The sequence below is a fragment of the Lepidochelys kempii genome, chromosome 17, assembly GCF_965140285.1.
Source record: "Lepidochelys kempii isolate rLepKem1 chromosome 17, rLepKem1.hap1, whole genome shotgun sequence".
Taxonomy (NCBI): domain Eukaryota; kingdom Metazoa; phylum Chordata; order Testudines; family Cheloniidae; genus Lepidochelys; species Lepidochelys kempii.
Window position 1 is genome coordinate 3671686 of NC_136396.1, and position 27360 is coordinate 3699045.

The 27360-nt window shown below is 45.9% G+C and overlaps 2 protein-coding genes across 3 annotated transcripts; one reads left to right on the forward strand and one right to left on the reverse strand.

Annotated features, from left to right (window-relative positions):
* P2RX5 (purinergic receptor P2X 5) lies at positions 1-25075 on the forward strand. The gene is made up of 12 exons (XM_073315687.2): positions 1-202; positions 4340-4490; positions 7849-7920; positions 10258-10333; positions 12183-12279; positions 12835-12915; positions 14186-14324; positions 15486-15622; positions 16382-16475; positions 17166-17231; positions 18705-18787; positions 19979-25075. The coding sequence occupies exons 1-12, from the start codon at positions 66-68 to the stop codon at positions 20085-20087; spliced, it is 1242 nt and encodes a 413-aa protein (XP_073171788.1). The 5' UTR covers positions 1-65; the 3' UTR covers positions 20088-25075.
* On the reverse strand, positions 23343-27313 carry EMC6 (ER membrane protein complex subunit 6). Of its 2 annotated transcripts, none has more exons than XM_073315692.2 (3): positions 27219-27313; positions 26351-26422; positions 23343-24293 (listed from the first exon to the last, which is right to left on the reverse strand). In XM_073315692.2, the coding sequence occupies exon 3, from the start codon at positions 24250-24252 to the stop codon at positions 23920-23922; it is 333 nt and encodes a 110-aa protein (XP_073171793.1). In that variant the 5' UTR covers positions 24253-24293; positions 26351-26422; positions 27219-27313; the 3' UTR covers positions 23343-23919. The 2 variants fall into 2 exon arrangements, with proteins under 2 accessions (XP_073171793.1, XP_073171794.1); XM_073315693.2 differs by lacking the exon at positions 27219-27313 and adding an exon at positions 27098-27207.
* Between the last annotated feature and the right edge of the window lie 47 nt (positions 27314-27360).

Below are 27360 nucleotides of genomic sequence, written 5' to 3' on the forward strand. Positions count from 1 at the left end.
AAGCACGTGTGAATGATCCAGTGCTGCCTTTTCGATCTGTCACTGATGCAGAGTGAGCCGGGAGAATGGGGCAGGTCGGTTGGAAGGGTCTGTGTCTGTCGCTTTTTGATTATAAAACCGAAAAATATGTCATTGCAAAGAACAAGAAGGTGGGGATTCTCTATCGAGTGGTGCAGCTGTCCATCCTGGCTTACCTGGTGGGGTAAGTGCGGTCAGGGTCACTCTGTGCATAGGATACTATCTCAGTTACATCTCAATGGAGCTTGGTGCCGTGGCTGTTATGAGAGACTGTATGTACAGGGAGGGCTCTATAATGCTTTACCTGCCTGAATATGAATATTTGAACTTCCTAATCAAAATAGGGATTTTGTGTAATGTAAGAGGCTAATATCTAGATTCCCCCAGTAGAAATATTTAGCTTTCCCCTCCCCCATTACAATTAGGTTTAAAAATAGAGCAAATGTTACTATTGCCTTATGATGCATTATTTATATCCTTATTTCAGTATTCTGTAATTATGGTCCCAAACCACTGTAGCTAACCTCTTTTAGAAGCTGAAGTGTTTGTGGCCATTATTGCTGACAATCAGGATATACCAGGTGAGGTTTGACTCCGTGTGACTCTATTAAATGCAGGATTGTGGGTGTGATAGTGGCTGTCTGAGTGAACTGAGAGCAAAATGGGCCCATACTGAGTGGCAAATTCCTTAGCTGAGCAAGCCGGAATGGGGGCAGTCATGGGAACGCGGAGAGAGGTGGCATGCATGTCTGCTGCCTCACGAGTGATTCAGAGCAGGACTGGCTGGCATGGTGATGGCTCCGGCACTGCTCAGAGAGGATCCAGTCCTGCTACATCCTGAGCGCTCTCATTGAACTCAATGCTTCACTCCTCACAGGATCAGGCCCTGAATGATCAAGTTCCATGTCCCAACAGGCTGATGAATTATGTGTAATGCATGTGCTGTTCCTCCTGGAGTATCAGGGGCTTCCCAGAATGATCCAGGATGCTATCTGGAAGAGTCTCCAACCCAAAAACAAGAGCTGAGCTGTTTGTCCTTTGAGTGCCTCCTCCCTTCCCCCACCATAACTGAATAAATATAGCAGAGTCACTCTCCTGGTTGGGTTTATTTATAGAAAGTGCACAGTTGCTGTCTGTTTGTACATCTGTTAGTGGAGGAGGAGTGGAGTCTCAGAAGCCTGGCATGTTTTAGCTGTTAAAGGAGGAATCCTATAGATATGATACTCCTTCCCCTGAGAAAAGAGGATACTAAAGTGACTTCTGCCTGGGAGACATTGAACGCACTGGGTGAATGGGCTGCTCCCTTTCATTGGTGTGTATAGCTCCATGCATCCCTGTAGTACCATATAACTAAAGGTGATTGTTATTGTGTTGACCCCTTTGCTGCCAGGCTGGGCTTGCATCTCAGGCATTAGTATGATGGTTTTGTTATTCACCAGTGTCCGTTCAGATGAGCATCCCTGGAGCTCGGGCACATCTGCCCACACTGGATGCCCTGTTACATTCGAATGGGGAAAGCTAAAGACCTGCCTCAAACTGGGTCACTGTCAAGTCCTCACTGCAAAGAGCTGGTTTTCTTGGGAAGGCAAGAAAGTCTGAGAATTTTCCAGGGGGGGGGGCTTTCTTGGTTTATTCTTAATCTGCCTCTAAAAGCAGGCATGAGTTAGGCATGTGATGTTGCTATCCCCAGCCCTCATGGCAGCTGCTTGCACATGCTGCATTCAGTGGCATGCTCAGTCCTTAGTGCATTCCAAGGGTTCCTACAAACATTGCCTGCTCCCCACCCAGTCTGTAACCTGGTCATTTAACTTGCCAGAGGTTCTCCACTGATTCATTGTCTTGGTGACTGACAGCCCTAACTCTGGGGCAGTCCTATAGAGGAGCTGGCAGGCACCTCATTCAGTTCTACAAGGGCTTTACTTCTCCATTCCCCCCAGAACAGTTGGATCCTAGTGGGAATCAGTGACAGACCCTTCTTTCCAAACAGTAAAGGGGCCAAGGAGGGTGAGGAAGGGAGGCTAGTTTGAGCTCTTGTGTGCAGTGAGAGATTGCAAAACCGAGGATTAGGTAGTTTGGGAAGGAGAAATCAGAGGGGATGTAACAGCAGTTTAAGACTGTGATGGGCCTAGTGCAGGGGTTCTCAAGCTGGGTCACAACCCTGTTTTAATGGGTTTGCCAGGGCTAGTGTTAGACTTGCTGGGGCCCGGGGCTGAAGCCCAAGCCCTACCACTTGGGGCTGAAGCTGAGCCAAGAGCTTCAGGCCTGGGTTGCAGGGCTTACAGGCCCCCTGCCTGGGGCTGAAGCCCTGGGCTTCGACTTTGGGCGCCCAGCCCCAGCTTGGGGTGGTGAGGCCTGAGCTTTGGTCCTCTACCCAGGATGCCAATGCGGAGGCAGGCTGAGGCTTGGGTCCCGCCTCCTGGGGTCGTGTGGTAATCATAAATTCTAAGGTACAAGCTGAGCCCTGGCATAAAGCGGGTACAGTTCTCACTGAAGTTCAGGGGCCTTCTTACACCAGGATTGTAATTGGCCTAAATACCAGAGCTAGATTTAGAAAGGGGCTGGATAGTCCTGTGAACAATGCTGCAGGCTAGGAGAGAGGCAATTGGACCTCAGGCTTCACGGTGCCAGCTGAGCAGGGCAGGAAGGAACCTTGTGCAGTGGGGCGCAGCTCACCGGGTATATGGTGGTGGGTGGTGAGGCCTGAGCTTTGGTCCTCTACCCAGGATGCCAGTGCCGAGGCAGGCTGAGGCTTGGGTCCCGCCTCCTGGGGTCGTGTGGTAATCATAAATTCTAAGGTACAAGCTGAGCCCTGGCATAAAGCGGGTACAGTTCTCACTGAAGTTCAGGGGCCTTCTTACACCAGGATTGTAATTGGCCTAAATACCAGAGCTAGATTTAGAAAGGGGCTGGATAGTCCTGTGAACAATGCTGCAGGCTAGGAGAGAGGCAATTGGACCTCAGGCTTCACGGTGCCAGCTGAGCAGGGCAGGAAGGAACCTTGTGCAGTGGGGCGCAGCTCACCGGGTATATGGTGCTCGGGGTGGAGGAAAGGAGGGAGTGGAGTGAATTTAATGCTCCCAGTTTGATCTGCTAAACCCCACTAAGCATCCAAGCCTGGAAGCCCCACTTCAACATACAATGGGATCAGCTGCTGCCAGTGTACTGGGCGACTCTCTCCAAGCACTGCCTGGCACACATCACGTATGGCCTCTGCTAATTGCTGCAGCTCCCTCGTGTGCTGCAGGGGTGATCCCTCCTCAGCGGTGCCAGTTCAGCTTCCAGTCCCTTTGGTCTCAGGACTCCTGTTTGCGACACAGTGTCTTGGTGGGTGGGACTCACGTTCCCAGTCTCTCGAGGAAGGTCTGTGCCACACTCTGAGAGTTGTTCCTCATGCTGGCAGCACCTGAGCCAACCGAGATACGCGCGTTGCTCAGAAGATGGCATTGGTGCTGAGGTGACGACTTTAGGATAATGCAAATATTCCCTGTGGATTTCTCTAAGCAAATCCCTGCTCACCTTCCTGGGTTGTGTCTCCCTAGCATTGACCCACTGCAGGGCTGGCAATTTTGTGGCAGGTAATAAAATGCGTATTATTTATCTGTATGATCAGGCAGAGTCCTGGGGGCTGCTTGGGTCTCTCCGGTAAATATGTCTCCCAGATGCCAAAAAATGACTCTCCCAAACCGTATGTCATCGGTAATAGGAGTCTGTAAATCCCAGGTATATAGCAGAGCAGGATGATACTAACAGAGAGCCAGGGCCTTCACTCTTTCCTATAGAAGTCAATGGGAGCTTTGTCTGTGTAAGAATTACCTGGGCTTGGGCCATATATGCTACCAGATACACAATAGCAGCCCCTTGACCTGGCTGCGGATGGTGAGCTGAGCAGGGGACCAAGAGTCCGGAGGCCTGGGCTGTAATGCCAGTTCTGTCATGGAGATAGTGTGATGCGGGGCAAGTTGCTTCCCTTCCCTTTTCCCCATGTGTTGAATGAGAATAATGATACTCTGACCCCTTGGCAAGTGCTGTGAGATTGATGGATGGAAAGCGCTGCATATTCTATTAGCCATAGTGTTTTGGGTGCATTGGAAACATTCAGGAGTTGAGGTCATTAGGGGATTTGCTGGACAGGTGACTTGCATCAAAGGGCTTAATCTAAATTTGGAGCTGTGGCTGAGAGGGGTTTGGTATCACTTGTATATTCTGACTTACCCTTGAACTGTGCTTTACCTGGGCACAACTCTTCTCTAGCTAACTTGCCACATTGGCCCATTCGGCTGGCTGTCCTGGCTAATGCTGCTGCCTGCTGTGTTGTTCACAGATGGGTATTTGTTGTCAAGAAAGGCTACCAGGACTCGGACACCTCCATCCAGAGCTCCGTCATCACCAAGCTGAAGGGCGTGGCTTTCACCAACACCTCGGAGCTGGGGGAGAGGCTGTGGGATGTCGCCGATTATGTCATTCCCCCACAGGTTTGCTGAGTCCCCTTTGCTTTATTTCTCACTTTCTTTAGCTAGAAAGACTGGGGGCTAATTCCTGCTTGGTCGCTATTGGCGAGACAGCGATGAAGTTGCTAGTCCCCATAGCTCTGTGAATGCCCAGGAGAGGGGCTACCAGAGAATCTCAGCTCTGTGCCTCCTTTTCCAACAAATGTTCAGCCAGCCTCCTTTCGGCCTTGGATGGATGTCAGGCCAGGGTGCTGATCCAGCAAAGCGTTTAAGCATGTGCTTAAATTTAAGCAGGTTAGTCGTCCATTGACTTAATTGAGATGGCTCACCTGCTTAAAGTTAAGCCCATGCTTAAGCAACATGCTGGATTAGGCTCTACCTGAACAGAGCAGGCATGAATAAATGCAGTGCCTATCTGAGAACTCTAGGGGAAGCCCAGAGGAGGAGGCGGACGAATCAGATGATGATGGTGCTGAGTATGTGAATTGCTTAAATGAAGGGTCTGGTTTAACCCTTCGGGCTCCTTGCTCGATTCAGTTCAAATGTCAGATGTGCCCATTTCCTTGGCCAGCTGTACCTGCAAATGTGGGCTGGCCCCTGTCTGGGAGCACCTCTTGTGAGTGCACATACTGGATAATTGAGGACTGGATTGGGAGCTGTCTGACTTGCACTCACCAGTGGCCGTTTGCATGTCCACTTTTGTTTGCACAGTCAGTTGCATGTGCACAAAAGCATGTGCAGGAAAAAAAAAAGGGGGTGGGGTGGGGCTGAAAGTCTGACCCTTCCCAGTCTTTGACAGACTTTTACAAGACAGCAAACACTGAGGCAGTGCAGAGGACAGTAAAGCAAGAGCAATGTACTTGGCAGCGTGTTGCAGTCCTCTGTTGCTACCCTTTCTATGCAGTGAAGTTGTGCATGCCAGTAAGAGCTTCCATCTCATGCCCCAGTCTGCACTCACTCAAATTTGGCACCAGTGCTCTGCACTGCTCACTAGCCCACCCGCACTTTAAAACCAAATCTCATCGCTGATGTGAAAAACGTGGCCTCCAGTCAGATGCTCGACATGAAACACGGAGTAAGACTCTGTGTGATAAATGGTTGCACTGCCTGAAACTCTGTCTGCCCTAGGTGGTGTCCAGGACTTTCATGCCCATTGGACCAGGTGTCATGTGTGTACGCCCATCCGCATAAACCAGGCAGGGACGCTGATAGTTATTTTCCACAGGACTCATGCGCCAGGATTTGCCACTGGCCCTCTTACTGTGTGTCACTCTGTTGGGGTGCCGCCTGGTGTACTCTAAAAACGTCCACCCCATCTCTAGTGATGGCACTCTACAGTACAGGCATTTGGGCCCAGGCGTCATTTCTCTGCAGTGGTTCAGTGGATCAGAGTGGGATGAATAGGGAAAAGCGGGTGTATCTGAAGCAAGCAAAAGCTGCAGGTTACTCTCATGGCTCATTCCCACGGTTCCTTATGTTTCGCTCTGACACTGAGCTGCCTCACGCAGTTTGGTGGAGGGAGGGAGTGGTTCGCTCTGCAAAAAATCATAAAGCAAAATATGCTGTGGTTGATTCCTTTATCACAAATACTGCAGTCTCCTGCAGTAACGTGGCAAGCTGCTGCAGCGCCAGTTACTGGATTGTTACTGGAAAATACTGGGAGACTCCCACTGTCATAGCAGCAGCATTTGTGGTGGTGAACCTTGAACACACATCCTTTTCCTTCCCAACTTGTTCAGTCGTCAGATGGAAGCTGCTCATAGAACTGACACAAGAAGGGACTGTACTTTGAAAGGAGAGTGAACGGAGCTGGTAAATGCTGCTTCCCAAAGTCTCCAGAGCTTTTGGTTTATCCTCTTGATTATGCTTCAAGGTTAATGCATTTCACTCAAACCCACTCCCAAATGCCCCAGGTGCTGCTGGTTGCTGGCCCCAGTAATAATCGATGCAGCAAAACAGGATGCGATGTTAGAGCCAAATGTATTTTTAAAAGCCAAGTAATGTTCCACTAAATAAAGTGTATTCCATCGGCTAACCATGCAAACACAGTGCATCACAGAACCCCTCCCTGGTGTGGATATAGAACATCTCTTCCAGCATGTTTAGCCAATGCCATTAATAATACAGAACCAGTATGCTTGTGTCTGTATGTCAGTGCAGCAATCAAATCTATTCTGTCCTATATAGGTTTTTATCCCGCGTTCATCACTATAGCATCTGAGCACTTTCCAGCAGTGCATTAAGTAATGTGACCAACATCTGATACACACTTTTCTGTCATCCTCTCTCGACAGGGAGAATTGTATGTGCAGTGGAGCATTTTGTTTTGGGAGCGATTGTTTGTTTGTTTTTAAGTGCCTGTTGCCCTGAGTTTATATTGGAGAAGGCAGGTCGGAGAAGTGCAGATGGCATTTGGAGCAGGAGGTGGTGAGAATTTGGGATGGTCCTCGGTTCTGGGGGCATTCATTCCAGTCTGGGACCAGCCCCCGGAGAAGCACTGTCTCCTGCACCGGTAAGCCTTACCTGTGTGGCGGACAGTTCCATCAGGCCTGAGGGGTGGAGTTGTTGACCACAGTCCTTATCCTGGAGCTTTAGGCTCTTTTACACATGCTATTGAGACAAGCCATTGAGCACCTTGAAGATAAGGACCAAGACCTGAACCTTGACTTGCTGTTCTATAGGATGCAAGTGTAGAGAGTGGAGGAGAGTTGGCATTTCTTAAGTACAGAAGGCTTCGTGCCCAGGTCTATCACATTGCTGTAGTTCAGATGAGAGGAGACCAGGGTGTGTATAACCAGGTCATTGCCCGCTAGGATGGGACAGTCTTCTCATCACCTGGAGATGGTAGAAGGCATTACTTGCAGATGCTGCTATGTGAGAGCTCAGGGCTAGTCTACTGCAACGTGGTTTGTGTGGTCGCGGCAGAGCGCTGGGAAAGAGCTCTCCCAGCGCTCTAAAAAAGCCACCTCCACGAGGGGCGAAGCTCCCAGTGCTGGGAGCACGGCTCCGAGGGCTGGCGCACTGTCTACACTGGCACGTTACCGTGCTTAAACTTGCTGCGCTCAGGGTCGTGTTTTTTCACACCCCCCACCCGAGTGAGAAAGTTGCAGCGCTGTAAAGTGCCAGTGTAGACAAGCCCTTTGTGCCCGTGAGGACTCCAGGAGCAGGAGTCTCCTAAACTATGGACTGAATCAGATTAGTGGGAAAAACTGATCAGCCGAAGACGCTACCACCTGAGCAGTGCTAGATAAGAACTCGGTTTTATTATTATAAAACAACACATCTGTTGTGATGGGTTCTTATTAGCACTAATGTTTTAAAGCGGATCCTAGGAGTTAAAAAGGGTTTATAAATTTTCTTTTCTTCTTTTTTTTTTTTTTAGGGTGAAAATGTTTTCTTCGTTATGACAAATCTGATTGTGACCCCAAATCAAAGGCAGGACACATGCCCTGAGGTAGGAAGAACTGCCCCCACTTCCTTCATTTCCCCCCCCAAAAAATATGGATACGAATGAACAAAGAGGAAAGTTGAGAAACTTGAATACTTGAGAGGCTGTGAACATCGCTGCGGGGGGCAGGTGTTTTCTCAGGCCTGTAGAAGAGTAACTTGACCAGGGAAGAAGTGGATTAGCCCTTGGGGAGTGCAGAATCGGCTGGCTTAATTTTCAGAGGTGCTGAGCACTTTATATCCTCTATTGACTTCAATGAGAAGTGCAGGACCTCAGCACCACTGGAAATCAGGCCATAACAGCATACAGTCATTAGAGAAAGGTAACCTTTTAGCTAAGGGAGAGTGGTCATATGAAGAGATCAAGTGGAGTCCAAATGAAACAATCCTGGGTTTCGTGTAGAGACGACTCTCTTGCAGTAATGCCAGAAGAAAGAACCTGTGGCTCGGGGTGGTCTCAGAGCACCCCCTCATGGCATGAGGTAGCCCTGCAGGCACCCAGCCTTATATCCCTATTAGTTCTTTACAATAATTTACAGGCCGGAATACTTAAAATAGGATCTCCCTTTGTGAGATCTTATCTATTTAATCTTCTCCCAAATACAAACTCTTTTAGCCCGTTGGGCCAACAACACTTCTCCTTCATTCTGGACTCCCCAGCCTTCCTCCTGGGGCCTATGTGCTGATTCAGACAAGCTTCCTCTCCTTTGTTCAGGAGCCACACAGACAATCTCTTGGGGCCCGTGTGCTGTAGCTTTAAACCAGCTTCTCCCAGTTTTGTAGTTTAGTCCTTTTCTCCCTGGGCAGGCAAAGGGCAGCAGTCCTGCTATGTCTCCATCGTTATGAGGGAACAGGCGCACAATGTCTACTGCCCTCGTTCCCAGAGCTTGCCTTGATTGGCTAGGAGAGAGGGGATCCTGTCCCCATCCTACACTACAAGAGACAGTACCCTGGATTTTCTGCAAACACTAATTATTCCCTGAGATCACTTCCTCTCTCCCAAAACTTACCTGACCCCTAGTCCCTGCCAGCCTTAAAGGGGACAGTTCCCCTGTTACAGGCCCCAACCTGAGAGGTGCTGAACACCTGCAGTTCCGACTAACTCCGGCTCAGCACCTTTCAGGATTGGGTCCTAAATTAGGCAAGGAACAGGAGTTCTTTCCAGTCCTATCATAAAAGACTGTTCGTTAGTGCCAAGAGCCTGAGCTGGCTGGACTGCTGTCGGTCATAAACATGTAGAAATGTTTTGCTCCATTATTTACCATCTCACCAGTATCCTTACTAACTTTGCCCTATCCTGGGCCAGTTTTTGTAGCAAACCCTCAGGCAGTTGGGAAAGCCAGTGTGTGTGTTGGTAACAAGCTCTCAGGGCTGAGGCCTAGTTAATGACAGTCATTTCCTCTGGCTGGGCTCCATGTCTGTCTGAAGAGGTCATCTGAAATTAAGCACTCTGGAGGCCTACCAAACAATGGAGCTTAGCTGGGTAAGACAACACTGCCCTCAAGTGGCCAGGTTAGCATAGCGTGCAGAGATGGAAGAGGAATAAGAATGTGTCCAATCACACAGGATGTCTCTGCTTTATTTCAGAGTGAGAAAGTTTTTTAGATTAAAGCAAAGGTAGCGTTATCCCATCATTTTAATAATAGTTTGTTTCCTCCTGCTTGTTTTTAGAGACCTGTGGGAGCCGGGGAGTGCAATCTGTTTTCCTCTCATTTTCTTCTCTCTCAATTGTTCAGATGCGAGTGATTGGCATGTCATAAAAAATAACATGATAGATAGACCCAGTCCCAGGGTAGGTTACTGCAGGGCTGTTCTTGAGTGCTAGCGTGCACACCCCATTTGTTAAACTGTACATTTCCTCCAGGACAATGTTTTATATGTGGTCCCCATTGCGTAAGGGATGCACTTGGTGGCTCTTTGTAAAAGTGACCTAATTACCCTACTGAAATCATTCATGTAAACCTCATGGAAGTATGCCAGAGAGAAAGGATGGGATTTCCTAAAGTACCTACATCACCTAGGAGAACAAGGGACTCAAGTTTCTAAATCACTTAGGTATTTTTTGAAAGTCTCACCCAATTACTGTGATGAGGAGGAAGAAGAAAATAATATTTTACTCTCCTATCAAAAACCTTGTTCATCCAGCCTGAGTGAATGAGTGAATTTTGGGAGGCTGACATGAGTTCAGATGTATCCCTTTCACTTAGTTCTTCACCCCCACAATGCAAATCTAAGTGTTTTTGGGGTGGCGGGTACATGAAGTCCTATGTGGAGGAGCGTTCCAGTGAAAGCACACTATGCTTTCTATCACATGCCTTACTTGCTGCAATCATCTGCTTTGCAGAGTACTGGCATTCGAGACGCACTGTGCAGCAAGAACAGGGACTGCCCTGCGGGGGAAGCTGTGATAGCTGGCAATGGTAAGAGATGAGATCATCCCCCTGCACATCCTGAGCAATTAGCTTGCCTTCTGAGGAAGACAATTCTCCACTTAAGAACTTAGCTTGAGAAGACGATTGGAGGAGGAGGGAGAGATTTATGGGAGTCTCTGTCCCAGAATAACAGGGGTGTTGCAAGTCAGGACTGAGGTGTCTTGGCAGAGCTTTATGGGAGTCTCTTAGTGAGTAACGGGATGTGGCCTTGGGAGAGCTTGAGAAAGTGGCCATAGAGGTGGACCCAGGACTGGAAGCTGGGGGTCCTGCAGGATGGAGATGCATCAGCAGAGCTGTGGGGAAATCGGGTGCCACACCTGCCCACAGTGCACCTGGTCCTAACCAGTGTTCTTAGTCTTCTCTTTTCAGGAGCACAAAGCCGACATCAATTACATTAATAATGTAAAAAGAACAGGAGGACTTGTGGCACCTTAGAGACTAACCAATTTATTTGAGCATGAGCTTTCATGAGCTACAGCTGTATAAATTGGTTAGTCTCTAAGGTGCCACAAGTACTCCTTTTCTTTTTGCGAATACAGACTAACACGGCTGCCACTCTGAAACCTGTCATTAATAATGTATTTTACCATTGGTTGACTTATATCCTATCCTGCGACACACATTGGTAGCAGCAGCAGGGCAGGGTCAGCTGGCTCCAACACCTAGCCTGGGCCTAACAGGATTCTTGGTGCTTGGCATTAAATATATTGCAGAATCCCCAAGGATCTCCCCGGGGCAGAGATTTCACAGCATGTCTATGGTTCTGAATGCAGCCAGTTGGGAGTCTGGATCAAGAGGAGTTGCCCAAGGCATGTGGCATGAGTAAGAGCCGTGGAGGATAGGTGTGCTGGAGTAGTGGCACCCCCTGGGCACTGACTTGGCCAGTCAGCAAAACTCTTCGGAGGCCTGGCTGAGGAAAGCAAGTGGGACAGGAGGACTTGTGGCTCACTTCATGCTCAAATAAATGTGTTAGTCTCGAAGGTGCCACAAGTCCTCCTGTTCTTTTTATGATATTGGGAACACTCCCTTTTTAACAGGAGATAGCAAGATAGGGATGTGTCCATTGATCTCCCTGGGCACTCCAGAGCAGTTGGGACTGTGACCTTGGGTCTGGGCCGTAACCCCAGGAGGTTTTTTTTGTTTGGTTGGTTGTTTTTTTGGGGGGGGTCACTGCATATCATTACACATCTTGTTGGCCCTGAGCCATAGATGTTCCTGCTCCCCTCCTCCCTGTGTGCTGTAAAGGGTGGTTGATGATTCACAACAGCCCAGCTCTTGCCTTTCAAAGTGACCTGGCTTTTTCAAATGGAATCGACTGTATCAGGAGCCCCAGCCTGAGCCGAGCACTGTAGCATGGTCAGCAGTGGTCCCCCAACAGCCCTGAGACTGAGGTCAGCAATTAACAAAGGACCCAGGGCTCCTTGGAAGAAAGGGAACCCCTGGATGTGTCATGGTGGACTGCTGTTGAAAGCCAATATCATACTGAGCTGCTGGGACTGTCGTGGTCCCGGATGTCTCCAGTCAGTAACTGAGAGGGAGCAGCAGTGACTTCACTCTTGCTTAGCCATCTTTATTTGAGATCATTGACTTGTTTACAGCCCATTTAAACAGAGCTCTGCTAAACCAAATGGATCACAGTCTCCCTGCCAAGATACCCTGAGGCTGCTAGGAAAAGCAACAACAGAGCAGTTGTTCAAGCAGGGAGAGAACATTTCACAGCTGGGAGGATTTAGGGTTACAATGAAGACAAAGTAACATTTCATCTGCTCTAGTGGGCCAGGAAAAAGGGAGGTATCAGCCTTGAATGACCTTTTCCATGACCTTGTCTGCACCATAGGGGTCAAGACTGGCCGCTGTTTGAAAGTCGGGAGCAACACCAATGGGACGTGTGAAATATTAGCGTGGTGTCCGGTGGAGAAAAAGTCCAAGCCCAAGTATGTTCCCCTTCTGGCAATTTCACTGAGCATGAGTTGCCTGTCTTTTGTCTTATTTTGAAGCATGGCTTCCGTTTCCTAACAAGCAACTGAAGATAAGTCGCTGGGTTGTATTTGCAGAGATTCCCGTTGGCTTGAACGCACGAGGTCAGAAACATCTGCTATGTTTAAAATGTGTCAGGGCAGCAGGAAATTCTGCATGAGGGTGCCTTGGGGACCACACCTTGCTCCTTCTAAAGATGGTGCACATGCTTCTTGCAGGGCATCTTCCAACTCTTGCTATTGCCTGACTCCCTCTAACACTGCCCTTTTCTCAAACAACTCCCCGACAAAACATGACAACTGAGGGAGGCTGGCCAAAGGGGAAGAGTGTGGAACAGAACTGATTCTCAGTAGGAGCCAAGGGTCTGTGCAGCAGCCCTTTCTCTGTCTTCAGAGGGCATTCTGCAGGATTGGATTCTGCTTCTGCTTATTACATGAACATGTCAGTTAAATGTCAATGGGCAGAAGAACAATGAGTATAAACCCAAGAGAACTTTGCCCCCTCTCTTTCAGGAAACCGCTTTTAGCGAATGCAGAAAACTTCACTGTTTACATCAAAAACTCGATCCGCTTCCCTAAGTTTAAATTCTCCAAGTAAGTGTGTGCCTGTCTCTGTTTCTTTCTCTATCAGCAACCTTTCTTTTGTCAATAATCCAAATAGCTCCTGTGTTTTTCTCCTCAATGCATGTTGGCATGTGATCTGAACACTCCTGTCTAGGATGGTGACTGTTTCCTGTTGGTAACCGGAGGACAGTATTTGGTTTCTGGCTATGTAGGAGCAGGGAAGGTAATGAAGGATTTGATTTTAGGGGAAGATTTTCAGTCTGGTGAGAGCTTCCCAGCCAAACAGTGGCTGGATTTAGACCGTCACTTATGGAACGTAATCTTTGACAGTTGTCTGGCTATGTGTATCCAAGCTGACATTGCACTGACCAATGGGATGAATATGACCCATTATTTCCATCATAGGATTTTTATTAATCTAACTGGATAACAAGCCCATGTATATGAATATTGGGGTATTCCCCTCTCATGCCTAGAGTACAACTGGGCTGGCAGCCTCCCTAATAGCCTACATGATCTAAACCCAGCATGTCCATCAACCAGCAGTATTCGGGGGAAAGGGGAGTGGAGTAGTTGGGCCTTCATTTAGAAAGAAACCAGCTTCCCAAGCTGGGGGAAGTTGATGGGGGATTGTGTTTTCACTGGTTAGGTAAAAAATAAGAACATTTTGGAGTTTCACCCCCTAATTATTATGCTGTAAAAATGAAATAACCTGGGCAAGTTGAGTGGAAAATGCTGATTTTCAATATTCCACTTGTAAGGATGGGTGTGAAGGTGGGAACAGGAGCTATTGGCTATGGCTCTACTTACAGAAATCTCTATCAAAACGAGCATTTTCCCATCACCACTCTGGGTAGCTTCAGTTGTGCATTTCTAGCCTATTGTTATGAGAGAGAACATGAGACAGAATTGCAACAGGAAGCTCTGCTTAAAAACTGAAGGAACAATCCAGGTGTGGTTTCAAAAGTCACTGCCTGAATGAGGGTTGCATCCTCCTTTAGAGCCTGATCTTGCTGTCAGGTCTGCATGGGCATAAATCTGCCTGCGTGGATCTATGTGCAGGCTCAGGGTCTGTTTGCATCCAAGCACAGCAGAATGCATTCATTGGGGGTGGCTGCAGAGATGCTCACAGGATAATAGGGTTAGTGGCAAGAATGCCCTTTCTGTCCTATTGGATTATTATGGTGGGTGTCGAAGAGGAGACTCATCTCTGTGGCCTTGGAAGAGAATCTTCCTACGGCTGTTCTGTAGGGCAGGCAAAGAGAAAGGTCAGACTGGTTCTGTTGTTCACTATATGCAGGACTAATGTGCTAAACACTGATGATGAATTCTACCTGAAAAACTGCCACTTCAGTGCACAGCACCTTTACTGCCCCATATTCCACCTGGGCAAACTCGTGAGCTGGGCTGGGAACAACTTTCAGGACATGGCATCTAAGGTATGAACATTCCTTATTCTCCCATACACCACACCAGCTAAACAGACATTCCTCTCTGGAAAAGCTGATAATCCTTCCAGTGACCAAAACTCCCCCTCACCCCTATGAGGACTTCTCATATCCAGAACTATGGCAGGTCATTGAGCTTTAAAATCATCTTGTCTCTTGCCTATAATAACCCCATGGAACTGAAGTATTTCCACCTGCCCAATTGTGCATTACTGTTGGGTACCTTGTACATGTCTGGCTGAGCACCCTAGTTTGTTATTGTAGGGCTGTGTATGAGTTGCTCACAGGATGTTCTTTTAAAACATGGTTGAAATGTCTGTTTTGGATCTATGTAAAGAAGTCCTGAACCTTACATGTTAAAATGTCACCATCCCTGCCACAGCCAGCTTTAACAGTGTCCCTTGAAGGACAAGGTGGGTGAGGTCATATCTTCTATTGGACCAACTCCTATTGGTGAAAGGGACAAGCTTTTGCGTTACACAGAGCTTTTCTTCAGGTCCCTTGAAGGACTACATTTAACTATACTCCCTAAAGGGAACGTAGCTTTCATGAATATACCATTGACTGATGCTTCCACCTGTGGAACCCTTTCAAGTCCAAAGAAATACAGAATATTTTACTGTTAGTGCTGAAATTTACTGTACAGAGGAGCCAGCGCAAGACCTAAGCCCCTCTCAAGTCCCCGCATAATTAGGGCTAAGTGCTCCACAGTCCTCATGCTGACCCTCTGCACAGGACAGAATTTTACCACTAGTGGACAAAGGTCCTCTTCGCTAAAGTGAACACGTCAGCTAACAGGAACTTAACGAACACCCTGGGCATGAAAATCCTCATTACAACAGAGAGTACAGATGGGCCCTTCTAGGTGGGGTTGGAATTGGTGTCAGGAGCACTGTGAGGAAGCTGTCAGTGAAACTGTCTCCAGATGCCCAGCATGGGAAGAGCCAGGATGACTGTAGAAAAATATGATTAACCACAATTGCCTAAGTTTGGCTCATCCTGATCTGAGTATGAGTTCAGGACCAGAGGAGCCTACTTCTCTTTTATCTCCCTCAAGGGACACTTGGCAGAGGAGCAGACATGATTTAAAAATGAACAAACCAAGCCAAGCTACAAAAAAGCACACTGAAAACGTGTCTCTCTTTCGTTAAGGGTGGTGTGATAGGAATTCAGATTGAATGGGACTGTGATCTTGATAAACCTCCTTCTGAATGCAACCCTCACTATTCTTTTAGCCGTCTGGACAACAAGTTTGCGGAAAAATCCATCTCCTCTGGATACAACTTCAGGTAATCAAAGGCAATGATGGGACTGGGTACCACTGTGTAACTCTCAGGCACAGGGGCCCTTGAAAATGCCACTGTAACAGTATCGGCTCATAGGTTAAATCAGATTCTGTTCCTAACTATTCCTGGCTAACTCTTTCAGCTGAGCCTATGCCGGTTCCATGGTATATGGCCTTTTAAAATTTTCATCGCAGTTTACTTACACACACACACAGTCTCTCTCTCTCTCCACAAAGCTAGTACCATTCACACACTGCAGACACCGAAGTCTTGATGTATTTGCAGTGATTCCTAATCTAGAATTAGAGATCTTCTATGAGTTTTGCTGAGTCTTTCATATTCTGCATTAAGCACTGCTTCTGCATCATCACCCCCACCACGGTCAGCCAGCCACTGAGAGTGATCCATGGAAATTGAACAGGTTTAGGGTTTTTACCTTCCAGTCTCCCACTGTAATGATAAGGAAATGTACGCTGAGGCCATTACAGTGATTTCAATAGGCTTAGAGCTACCCAGCAAGAAAGGCTTTCCTATTAGTCTGGCTAAGGCTAGAAATGAAACATGATGTCAAGAACTGGCTGATACAGAACCCATCCACATGCTCCTCTGAGACCTCAAGTTTAGGACATCAAATGTACCCCTGATTTTTAAAGGGAAATATACCTGGGTTTGAACAGAGAGGGTGAATTCAAACTTGTTCTTACGTGAGGGAGGCAGGTGACTGGGTTAAAAATCAATGTTTTTGCATTCTCTGCTTTCTAGATTTGCCAAATATTACAAGGATGCTGAAGGAGTCGAGTACAGGACACTGATAAAAGCCTACGGAATACGCTTTGATGTGATGGTGAATGGCAAGGTGAGGAGCCTAGACCAGGATATTTCTGGTCCTGGAAGAAATAAGGGTGGAGTCAGACTTTTGTTGTTGGGTAGGTACCACCAGAGTGGGAAAGGGCAGCACTAGGGCGAAACCACCCCCTTGTTTGTGAGGGGGGAGGATTCTTGGCAGGCAATGTTTCATTGGCACTAGCAAGCTGCCTTGATACACAAAGGGAAGAAAAGAGCCTGGAGTGCAGCTGAGGCTGAAGGGAAGCACTAGGCTGCTCAAAGTAAGATTAATAGATTAGTCAATATCAGCCAGCAGGATCCACTCTACACATCTCATGCTCATTGAGGAAACTGGTTCATGTGATGTCCAGCAGTAAGAGGACTATGGAAGATGTTATTGGGTTTCCTGTCAATACCCACTGTAGTATGAGAAGTAGAACTGGAGAAAGAGAATCAGCATACAGGAGAGACCTAGTCTGGTGTGTCACCACAGCCCCAGGAAGGCAAGCAGGGCCAGGCTGCTACCAGACAAACCCATGCCTCTTAGAATGTAGCCCTAGTCTCAAAGCTTGCTCAGTAACTCTGCCTGCTGGCTTCCATCACGTACTGCTAATGAAACACATGCATCGAGCCAAATTTTCCCTAAGTGTAACTCTGTGGCCATCAGTTCAGCTTGTGGTAACTGCTCGGCTAACACGAAGTGTTTTATTATTTCTTTCAGGCAGGTAAATTTAACATCATTCCAACGATAATCAACGTGGGCTCAGGACTTGCGCTTATGGGTGCAGTAAGTAAATGTATCATCCTATTTACGGATGAAAGAAAAGCATCAGAACCTGAACCATGTCCAAATCCTGCGGTTGAGATGTTTCCAGGATAAACAGTTGGCCTGAAAAAATAGTCAAGTTCTTTAGAAAGGCTGATCGGTTGGGATTGTGCCTTTAAAAGGGAGCCATCAGTTAATACACTTTGTGCTGTGGGCACCCCAGCATGGCAGAACACATTAGGGAGAACAGACACTGCGGTAATAAGCACAGTATAAATGCTTAGATTATAAACTGTGCCATAGCCTTTGTTTTCCTCCTTTAACCAGTGCATGCTGCAAATTAGGCCTACTATTGTACTTGAGAGATGCAACGCATGCACAAGGAAGAAGCTGTGATATGCTGACATCTCTTAGCTCAGATACCATGGTGATGACTATAATGTGAAAGCCTAGACAGACAAAGCAAGATTAATCCCATTATCACTGAATTATTACTGAGTAGACTTTATAATAAGCCCCCTGTGAATTGTGACTTGGTGTCTTTTTCCTTCTCTTGTTTGTCCCATTGTCTGAAACCAATCTGGGCAAGATACTCCTGCTGAGGGAAATTGGCATGTTGCTGTGTTAATGAATAATAAAAGCTAAATAGAATCACATACCTGGTCCATATGTAGCAAATGCGGATGTTGATGTTTGTGAACCCGGTGTCTTTTCCATGCTAACATGTACCAGTCTTAACGCTGGCTGCATTTCTTGGTAGCGGAAGTCACCAGTTATTTTTGGGTAAGCAGATATGGATGATACCGAGAAAGGATGGTGCAGCAGTTAGGGTGCTAGTCTGGGATTTAGAAGACCTGGTTTTAATTCCTGCTTTAGCTGCAGACTTCCTGTGGAACCTTGGGCAAATCACATATTTCCTCTACGCCTCAGTTTCCCATCTGCACAACGGGGATAGATAATACAACTGTCCTGCCTCACAGGGTTGTTGTGAGGTGCTCAGATGCCCTGGAGCTATCTAATTAAGTTATATCTAGTAGCCTCGGGTATTCTGGCCCCACAGAGTGGAAACAATTGCTTTGCTAAAGCCTTTCATATGCAAGGTTGGGATTGAAGACGTGATTATTTGCACTGCAGTAGTGCCTAGAGTTGCCAAACAGGACCCCAGTGCACTAGGTGCTCTATGCACATCAGGCAAAGACAGTCCTAGCCTCAAAGAGCTTACAGTCTGAGCGTGAGAGAACAGGTGGATGCAACACGCAAACGAGAGCACAAGGTGACAGTGGGAGGATCACGATTACCATAATAAGCAACAGTCACGGTAGGCTGGCTGAGAGTAGCCATTGTCAAACATTTTGTAGGCTTCACAGCACAGGTGAGTTTTCAGGAGAGATTGGGAGGAGGACAAGGTAGTGGCTTTGGGGATTTTTACAGGGAGATTATGCATTTGCTTTCTGTTGCTTTTTATAGTACTGTGCTGCCTCCAATATTTTGCAGGGGGCTTTCTTCTGCGACGTGGTGCTGCTGTATTTGATGAAAAAGAGCAACTTCTATCGAGGCAAAAAATATGAGGAAGTGAAGTAAGTGGGACTCTTGTTGCATTTATGTGTGTAGCATTAGACCGTCCAGTCATTAAATGGACAGAAATATAGAAACACGGGAAATTTTAATTGTAGAGGAAAGGCATTTGCTTCCAGGAAATTACATGCATACAGATGAATGTAGCCGAGCTGCTCCCTCCATAAGTCATTTCTGGAGTCAGGGAAACTGCTGTGTCATTGTTCAAGCTGCAAATGGCCTCCTGCCTCTTCATCCATAATGATGCCAAATGGAATCAATGGCAACTACTAAAAGTATTGGATGCCTTGTCCTTTCACTTATAAAGATGAAAATTACAACTCCAGCCCGAGAGCTGCTATGTTAAAGGGTGGATTCAGTGCTAAGCTGATGTAGGCCTGGCAGGGATGCAACAGGGGCCATGTCCTCTCAGGTATGGCAGACTTAGACCCTGTAGATCCATTTTCTGTGCCACTGGAGTTCAGCCAACTGAGAATGGCAGCGTGAGTCACTGCTGCACCAGCATCCATCTAATAAAACCTTGAGTACACAGTCCCTGTAATAGAACATTGTCACAGTGCCAGAGCTCCATTGCTCTGAATCCTGAAGTCTGAGCGTCACGTTGACATTTATTTTTCATGTACCGTCTAAGCTCCTTTTGATTATATTTGTGTGCAATCTACTTGAATTAACAGGGAGTTTACAGATCTACATCAGTGGAACAACTGCCCCCTCTGTTTCAATCATGAAGTTGCCAACAAATTGTGGGAAAGATTTTTTTCTAAAAAACTTGACATCACAAATTCAGTATGAGCTTCGTGGAATAGATAAGGTTATTTGTGCATGTGGCTATGTGAGGAGCTCCTACTGGAGTTACAGCAAGGTGCCCTGGGGCCATTGCTGGCATTATGCAAAAATCTATGACTCAACTTAGCTTCTGTGATGTACAAGTGGACCTTAAAAAACAATCAATTGAAACAACAAACATTTGTTTTGAACAGTTATAGTTTAGTCAAAACAGACTACTTATGAAAATGGCTCAGTTCTGTCCATTAGCCAAGCCAGGGAGAAATTTACCCATCTCTAGAAACAATGGTTTAAACATTCTTTGTCTGTGTCTCCTGGAAATGCTGAAGGTCCTACCAAGACCCCTCTTCTGCTTCACAAGGTAAATAAACTCAAGGTACTGCCATTCTTGCCTTTTGTTCCCACAGGTCCAGTTCAAGGAAGTCTTTACCAGGTGGAACAGTGAATGGGAACCAGAACTCAGAATCACTGGCTACATTAGAGCAGCAGAGACAACTACAGACAGTTGAGACCTAAGGGTCTGTCAATTGGAAAACACGTTCCATAAAGACTACGGTGGTAAAACAAGCAACCAAACTTTGAGGTGGAGACACCCCTGGTCAGGTCTATTGTATCATTTGGATGCCCAAAGAAGTCAGTTATAGCTATTCTGTTCAAGAGAGCAGTTTGCTAAAAATATCACACCTTCTGACCTAAGGCATTCTTCCCTATCTTGAGCTGATGACACCTGTCATTGCTACAGAATTTTTGTATTATAAAGAAAAATGTAGAAGAAACCAGGTGACATTTTTATATGCACATACATAGATAACCAGCATTATTCTCTAGCACTGCATTGCTTTGCTAGTGAAAGATCACTATCAAAGAACACGTGGCATTTGACATTGTTAGGAGGGTTGAGGTTGGGAAAACAGAATCACCTTCTGTTCAGCTGCACTGCACACCAGTTCCCAAGTCTTGCATGATCTACCAGTAAGAGTAGATTGAAATAATTTGGGCTGCTGTTGAGATAAATGAGATCCAGCGTTCCATTCAATTTGTCTGTAGTTCAGGTAACATCATACCACAGGTAAAGTGACTCTAAAGATGTTTTCACAGGAAGAGCACTTACTATATAGACCATGGTATCCTCCTATTTCCATAGAAGCACTTTACCAACCCCACTCCAAAACCAACCAGGCTCAGTGATATTTGCAGTTGGCCTGGCAAAGCTCTCATGAGCAAATAAATATAGAACTTCTGTTAAATCTAGTGTTTAAAAATACCAGAATAACCTACAGAAAAGGGATGGGGTTTGTCCCCTAGTAATTGGTCCAGGTAACTGGACATTTTGGGGTACAAGAAAGCATAGTGTGGCACAGCAGTTAGCTGATTAGGGGAATATTTTGAAACAAGTTGGGTGATACTTCTTTCTAAGGAAGTTGACAAATGCTTGCATAACTGGCCTGATAACACTTTTTTGTTTGAATTTTCTTTTGAACAAACTGCCCTTGGAAGCTGAATGTGGAAAGAAAGTATCAAACATTCAGTGTGTTAACAGCATGCATCAAGGCACCTGTCAATGACAGCACATTCAATGACCAAGCCTCCCTTCCTTTACCAGTTGGTTTCATCTGCTTTTCTCAGCAACTCCCTTTTATTATCACTGTGCTTTTTGTTTAGCTCATGGATGATTATCCTCTCTACCTTACTTACTCATTCCTGAAAGAGGAGGAATTTGATACTTCTGCCAGTAGGAATGGATAGTCACTGTTACTGGGTCAGGCAGGCTCTAGTGAGGGACAGCTACTGTGTCTGCTCTTTCGTTATCCATACTTTAAAATGTGGGGCTGTGGGAGGGGAATAACACCAATTGAACTTTGTTTCCCAAGTCATTCTGTATCTCCTAACCCCACAAGTTACAGGATTTATTTAAAAGTTAGAAATCTAATACTTTAAAACTTTTTTTTTTTGCTCCATTGGTTTTTGACTCTCAAAGCTCTGTGGCCTAAATTCAGATGGTCATATAACTTCCCAAAAAACACTAGGAAGCAAAAGCACAAAAGTCAATTCTACTTGGCTCTGTGCTTCCTTAGGATGAATTTGGCTCACTAGCCTTGGATGAAAATGGTAGGTGGTGAAGATTAATCTGCCTTGTTTTGAAATATGACATTAATAGTCCTACATCAGTCTTTTCACTCAATTAAAAAACTGGTGAATGATGTGTTAAGGTGAAACCTGACAGCATTAGCTTGATGCAAACAGGACTGTGTAAACTTACTAAGCCAATATAACTATCTTAACCATCTATACTTAAGTAGTTTTTGAAGCTGAAACAAATATAATACAATGCTGTGTCACCTCATACTACGGTATGATTCAATCAAACAGCTCATCAGAAATAAAAACAAGGCTAGGCCTGCTTTGTAGTCTAATACTTTAACCTGCCCAAATAATGCTACCTTGTTAGAAAGGACCTAAACTCACTTCCAGAGTTGAAGACTTTAGGTCCCTCATCACAAAATTTGATCCCCATTTTTTTTCTTTAAACTCAGTACAGAGATTATTCATAAACAGTAACTACCGGATTCTCAGAGGGTTTTTTTTAAATAGAGTTTGATATTTTTCTTGGAGTTAATATACAGCAGTGGAATTTGTCTATTTTAGGACAATGTTGCGTCTCTTCTGTAAGTTGCATTATTTTAGATAATGGTGATTAACCATATACATGCTGGTTTCTCCATTTTGTTTTTAAAAGCATGCACAACATTTGAACAAGCAGCCAAGAGTCCTGTGGCACCTTATAGACTAACAGACGTATTGGAGCATAAGCTTTTGTGGGTGAATACCCACTTCAGCGGATGCAAGCATCTGACAAAGTGGGTATTCAGCCACGAAAGCTTAGGCTCCAGTACGTCTGTCTAATAAAGTGCCACAGGACTCTTTGCCACTTTTACAGATCCAGACTAACACAGTTACCCCTCTGATACTCAACATTTGAACAGTACAAGTATATTAATAAAGCTGCCCATCTAAGCATAGCTAAAGTGCCCATGTTTAAAAGATGCATGACAATATAGAAAAATAGCTCTGACAGAATTAAGTAACTAGACCATGTTATTTTGCAGGAGACCAAAGATAAAACTATTGTAAATATATAGTATGGCTGACAATATTTATAGTATCATTGTCAATTTCCCTTTATCATATATAACGTCTTTGTTTTAATATTAAAGTTTAAAATAGAGGGAAGACTACTTTAAAAAAAGCATTTCAAAGTATAAGTGGGAAAATGTTTTACACTGACTGTTCTGTCACTGGTTAGTAATTTGTTTTAGAATAGGGTGAACTGCAAAAATGCTACTGACTATTTGATTTTCTCCTTGTATGGAAATACTGCTAAGTGTATATCAGTGTGCTTCAGAGCCCTGTCACCATACAAGTGCAGAGACTATATACCCATTCACTAAGAAAATGGATGAAGAGGGATTGCAGGGTCTATCCTATAGCTACAGTTTACAGCTCAGTCTGTCCTTGATTTTCTTGCAGAAAATGAAGTATATTACCACAATAATGCATTGTATGTTTGGGGAAATACTAAGAGTGAGTCTATTTCAGATCTCTGGCTGTGGGTTTGTTCACATTAGCTATAATGGATACTGATTCATAGGATACTGTGGTTTCCTTTGGCATAATGTAGTATGGCAGTGGAAAGCATTCTGCTACTTATTACCTTTTATATCTGCCATTAAAAAAAATGCTCTGCAAAGTCAATGCATGGAAGAGACTGAAATGTTTTAGTAGCTTTAATTTCCTGTTTATAAAGTGACTGCACCCAGGATTACTTACACGAATGATCCAGACAAATAAGATACTTCTGTCCAGAGTTTCATGTACATGTAATTATATATTACTGTGAAATTAACTTTGTGTCAGTGTTGCCTTTCAGATTTCATTGCATTAAGCTTCTGGTTAAAAATACTTTACCAATGCTTGTACGCTGGTGCAAACGGTGACAGTAGGAACACACAGTAAAATATAGCTGCTATTTCTGATCTTACAGATGCAGAATGTAAAAGGAATAAAGCCAGCTGAGAATAGTGGACAAATGGCGATTTTTAGCGATTCACAGGATACTTATAGAAGCGTGGGAAACAATTTAAGGGACTTTTCCGTAAGACATTTTACATTCAATTTACTTAGACAAATACTACAGAATTTTGTTCTCAGACATAAGTTACTGACCGCCTTAACAATACAAGCAGTGAACAACAATTTAAAAAGCTGGTATAGTTGTTTAGATGAGTTTTTGGCAACAGTCCTCCCATTTCATTAAAACCCATTGCAGCTAAAGTGGTTACTACTCTTTTTAGTAGACATGCACCATGCCATAGAGGAAAGTCCAGAAGAGGACATACGTGAAGAGGCCTCCGATAAGCCCCCCAGTGAAAAGTGGCCTTCGGGATTTAAAGTACTTATTCCACCGCCGTCCAGCTTTTAATACCAAAAGCACTGAGAGAAGGACAGAAGCCAAGAAGTAGAAGATGAAGCCATGTAAACCAGTCAGGCCAAGAATTCCTGCTGTTGCTCCTGACAAGGCAGAAACGGATGTCCTGCAATAATCCAGAATGGCTGCATTCCCTCGGACTGCTCCTTCGCTGATGAACTGAGGCCCTTCTCGCTTAGCCACCATGGTAGCCATTGCTCTGGTTTGGAGTCAAGGATTTCTCTCTCCCAACGAGACTACGTCAAAGGAGAGAAAAGAAACTATTATACTAAGTCAATTTCATTTTATTTGGGAAGATGGGACAGAACAATTTTCCCTCCTGTGCATAACTAACAACAGGAACTCAGAGTGAAAAATGCACTGCTACTTGGAAATTGTCCTCTTTAGCAAAAATCACCATCAGTAAATCGATAAACTGAAGAGTACCTATAATCTGTTGCACATTTTGGTAACATCACGCCTGACAGCATATGGAATGCATCAGTCATCAGAACATTGTTCATACCCTTTGAAAAAAATTAATTTGAGTAGTGTCTTGGACAAACTGTATTCCCAGTTATCTGCACTAGAAATAAGTGGTGGTCTTTGAATAACTACAAGAAATCAAGGAGCTATTCACATGTCCAGTAGCTGTTATAACTGATGGTATTCAAAGAGCTGCTAAAATATTCAAGCAAATCAGGTAGTCTGCACTTGGACTCTATGCAAATATAAAATTAACTTGAGTTAATCAGGTAAGTTTACATCTAAAACGCAAAGCCTTTTCGTCATTAACACCACACACACAAACAAAACAGTACCAATCTCATTACATATGTTTACAGCACACAAATTTACTTGTTGGAATAAGAAAAATTTAGGCCATCTGAAAAAAATAGAATTTTGTTCCAATCAATGTTCCCTCTAATTTTTTCCACCCATGTGCGCAGAATAAATTGGGGATGTGCATCTCCAGTAGAAACAGAAAACCCATATATATATTTTTTAAGAGTAACTATAGGGATAATTACTCCAGCTAGAACAGGTTAGGCATTTTAGGACTCACTACTCAAATAATTTAAGTGTAAGAGAAATAAAAATTATGAAATGCATAGACCAGTCAAAACCCTAAAATAACACGTTGAAAGAATAAAATTAGAGACTATATGTGCATTGCAGGAAGTACCAAGTAGTAACACTAATACAATTATGTGTTGGGAGGTGAGTGTGTGTGTGAGAGTGACAGACTGGGTGTGTGCTGGCTGCTGGGGATGATTCTGAGAGATGCCATGCGCTCTCTCTTTAAGACACTCACTGAAAGCTCTCCTGCTCTGTCCTGAGCCCTCGTCTCCCCTTCCCCACTCTGCAGAGATGGGGTATATGGGGGTGGGGGGAAGTGTGTGAGAGCTGGCTGCTGGGGAAATCTCAGTGCACTGTCTCTTTAAGAAAGGCACTCATCATTCACCCCAGCAGTTCCAAGTCCTTCCTGAGCCAGACTGTGTCCCCTCTGCCCTGCAGAGATGGGGTACAGGGTCAACATCCTGACATCAGCAACACCCCCCCCCCCCCCCGCAAAGCAAGTAGGAGAGGAGCAGCTGCAGGACAAGCACTGTGGGGGGAGAGGCACATGAACACATATTGCCAGGGTGTAGATGTTCAGCTAATCACCTGGGCAGCCACTTGGCCCAAGCATGCAGCTTGCAGGGAACCTAGCTTCCAGTATAAGACTTGCAAGCCCAATTTAGAGATGAGTAACCTCATTATATGGCCTTTTCCTGCAACATATTGTTGTGTACATACACATAGTTCTAACAGCAACTCAACTTTTAAATTCACATCCTCCTTTTCCTTGTTATCCTCCTTGTTGTAGCACACAGAGTTTGGATAAGATTTCCTATTTACACTTAATTTCGATCAGTCTGGTCTGTTCAACAATGCCACCTCTTTAGCTAACTACCTAAATTTTGAAGTTGTAATTAAATCCAAGGAAGTAGTATCTAGACACTACAGGACCCAATTAACCAAATGTAGCTGCACGCTGCATTAAAACCACTACTTGGCATTTCTATAGCATTTTTTATCCAATGATTTCAGTGTGCTTTACTAATATTAAAGAACCCCTCCTCCACTTGGCTTAGACCCAAAATAACTAGATACAGGGATCACTCTACTCAACAGTGTAACGCAGCTATCGCTAGGGTGGAACATGCTAGTTGTTCAATAGCAACACTACCTAAGACTTCAGGACTAAAAGCAAAGGGCACTGTGCTTAATTGAAGCTTCTGGGAAATTTGGAGTGCCTCAATGTAATTACCTGAGGTGAAATGCAACCAGAACACAAAAGCGAAAGGGCCTGTCAAGCAGTTTAGACTCCAACTGTAGCTTTCTGTAAAAGAAAGATTTCACAAACTTTAATATTCATAGAGATGTTATACAAAATGGCAGTAAAAGCAGATTTACATCCACATCTCCTCCTTTCCCTGGTCCGAGTTAAAGCAAAACCACCCAGCCCCAAGCTAGCTCCCTTTTCCCCATGCTTAGTGAAGCACAGGTGAGGAATCTGAAGTTTAAACTCACCCCTCACTTAGTGTTCTCTGGGGTCACCGACTCCAGGAGGGACTAAAAGAAAGCACCGCTTTTACCCCCAGCCTAGACACCAAGTGCAGCTGCAGTTTAGCCCTGAGCATGGCTGGGGATACAGGATCAGCCTGGGGGATGGAGTCCGCAGTGCCATGGCCGGGCCCGCGGGGACACCACCCTGTGCTGCAGAACCAGGCTGGCCCCAGCTCGCTCCTGCACCTTTATGGGGCAGAATATCGGCCTCGAAGCTACTCTGCGCCCCTTCCCGCAGCCCGGCTTCCACACTAGAAACAGCAGGTCCCGAGCGCATCACCAGCGGCCTCCAGGGGGGCGGGGCGAGCCCTCCCGGTCCCATCCCGCCCCGGGGGGGGCCCCACCGGAGCCTCATCCCCACCCCGCCCGGGGGGCCGCCGGAGCCCAGCCCCCGCCCGGGGTCCAGGCCTGGACGGGGGCCGCCCAGAGCAAGGCGCAAAGGACATGCCTGAGGCAGCGCCGCCAGCCTCGGTTTGACCCGAGGGTGAGGGTGAGGCCGGGCCCGGGACGACGTCACTACGGACCCCCAGCGGCCGCCCGGCCCCGCTGAGGTAACAGCCGCGACTCACCCGCGCCTACCGCCGGCGGCCGCCCGCCATCTTGGCTCAAAGGCTGCTGGGAAACGTCGCCCACCCCCCCCAGCCCCGCTCTCGATGCGCACGCGCCGTTGCTCTCTCGGCCGGAGGCGGCGCCCGATTGGCTCCTCGGCTG

Coding starts and splice junctions, on each gene's coding strand:
- P2RX5 (XM_073315687.2), top strand. CDS start 66: ATGGGGCAGGTCGGTTGGAAGGGTCTGTGTCTGTCGCTTTTTGATTAT. Junction 12,916..14,185: donor CCTAAGTTTAAATTCTCCAA/GTAAGTGTGTGC, acceptor CACTATATGCAG/GACTAATGTGCTAAACACTG. Junction 18,788..19,978: donor AAAAAATATGAGGAAGTGAA/GTAAGTGGGACT, acceptor TTGTTCCCACAG/GTCCAGTTCAAGGAAGTCTT.
- EMC6 (XM_073315692.2), bottom strand. CDS start 24,252: ATGGCTACCATGGTGGCTAAGCGAGAAGGGCCTCAGTTCATCAGCGAA.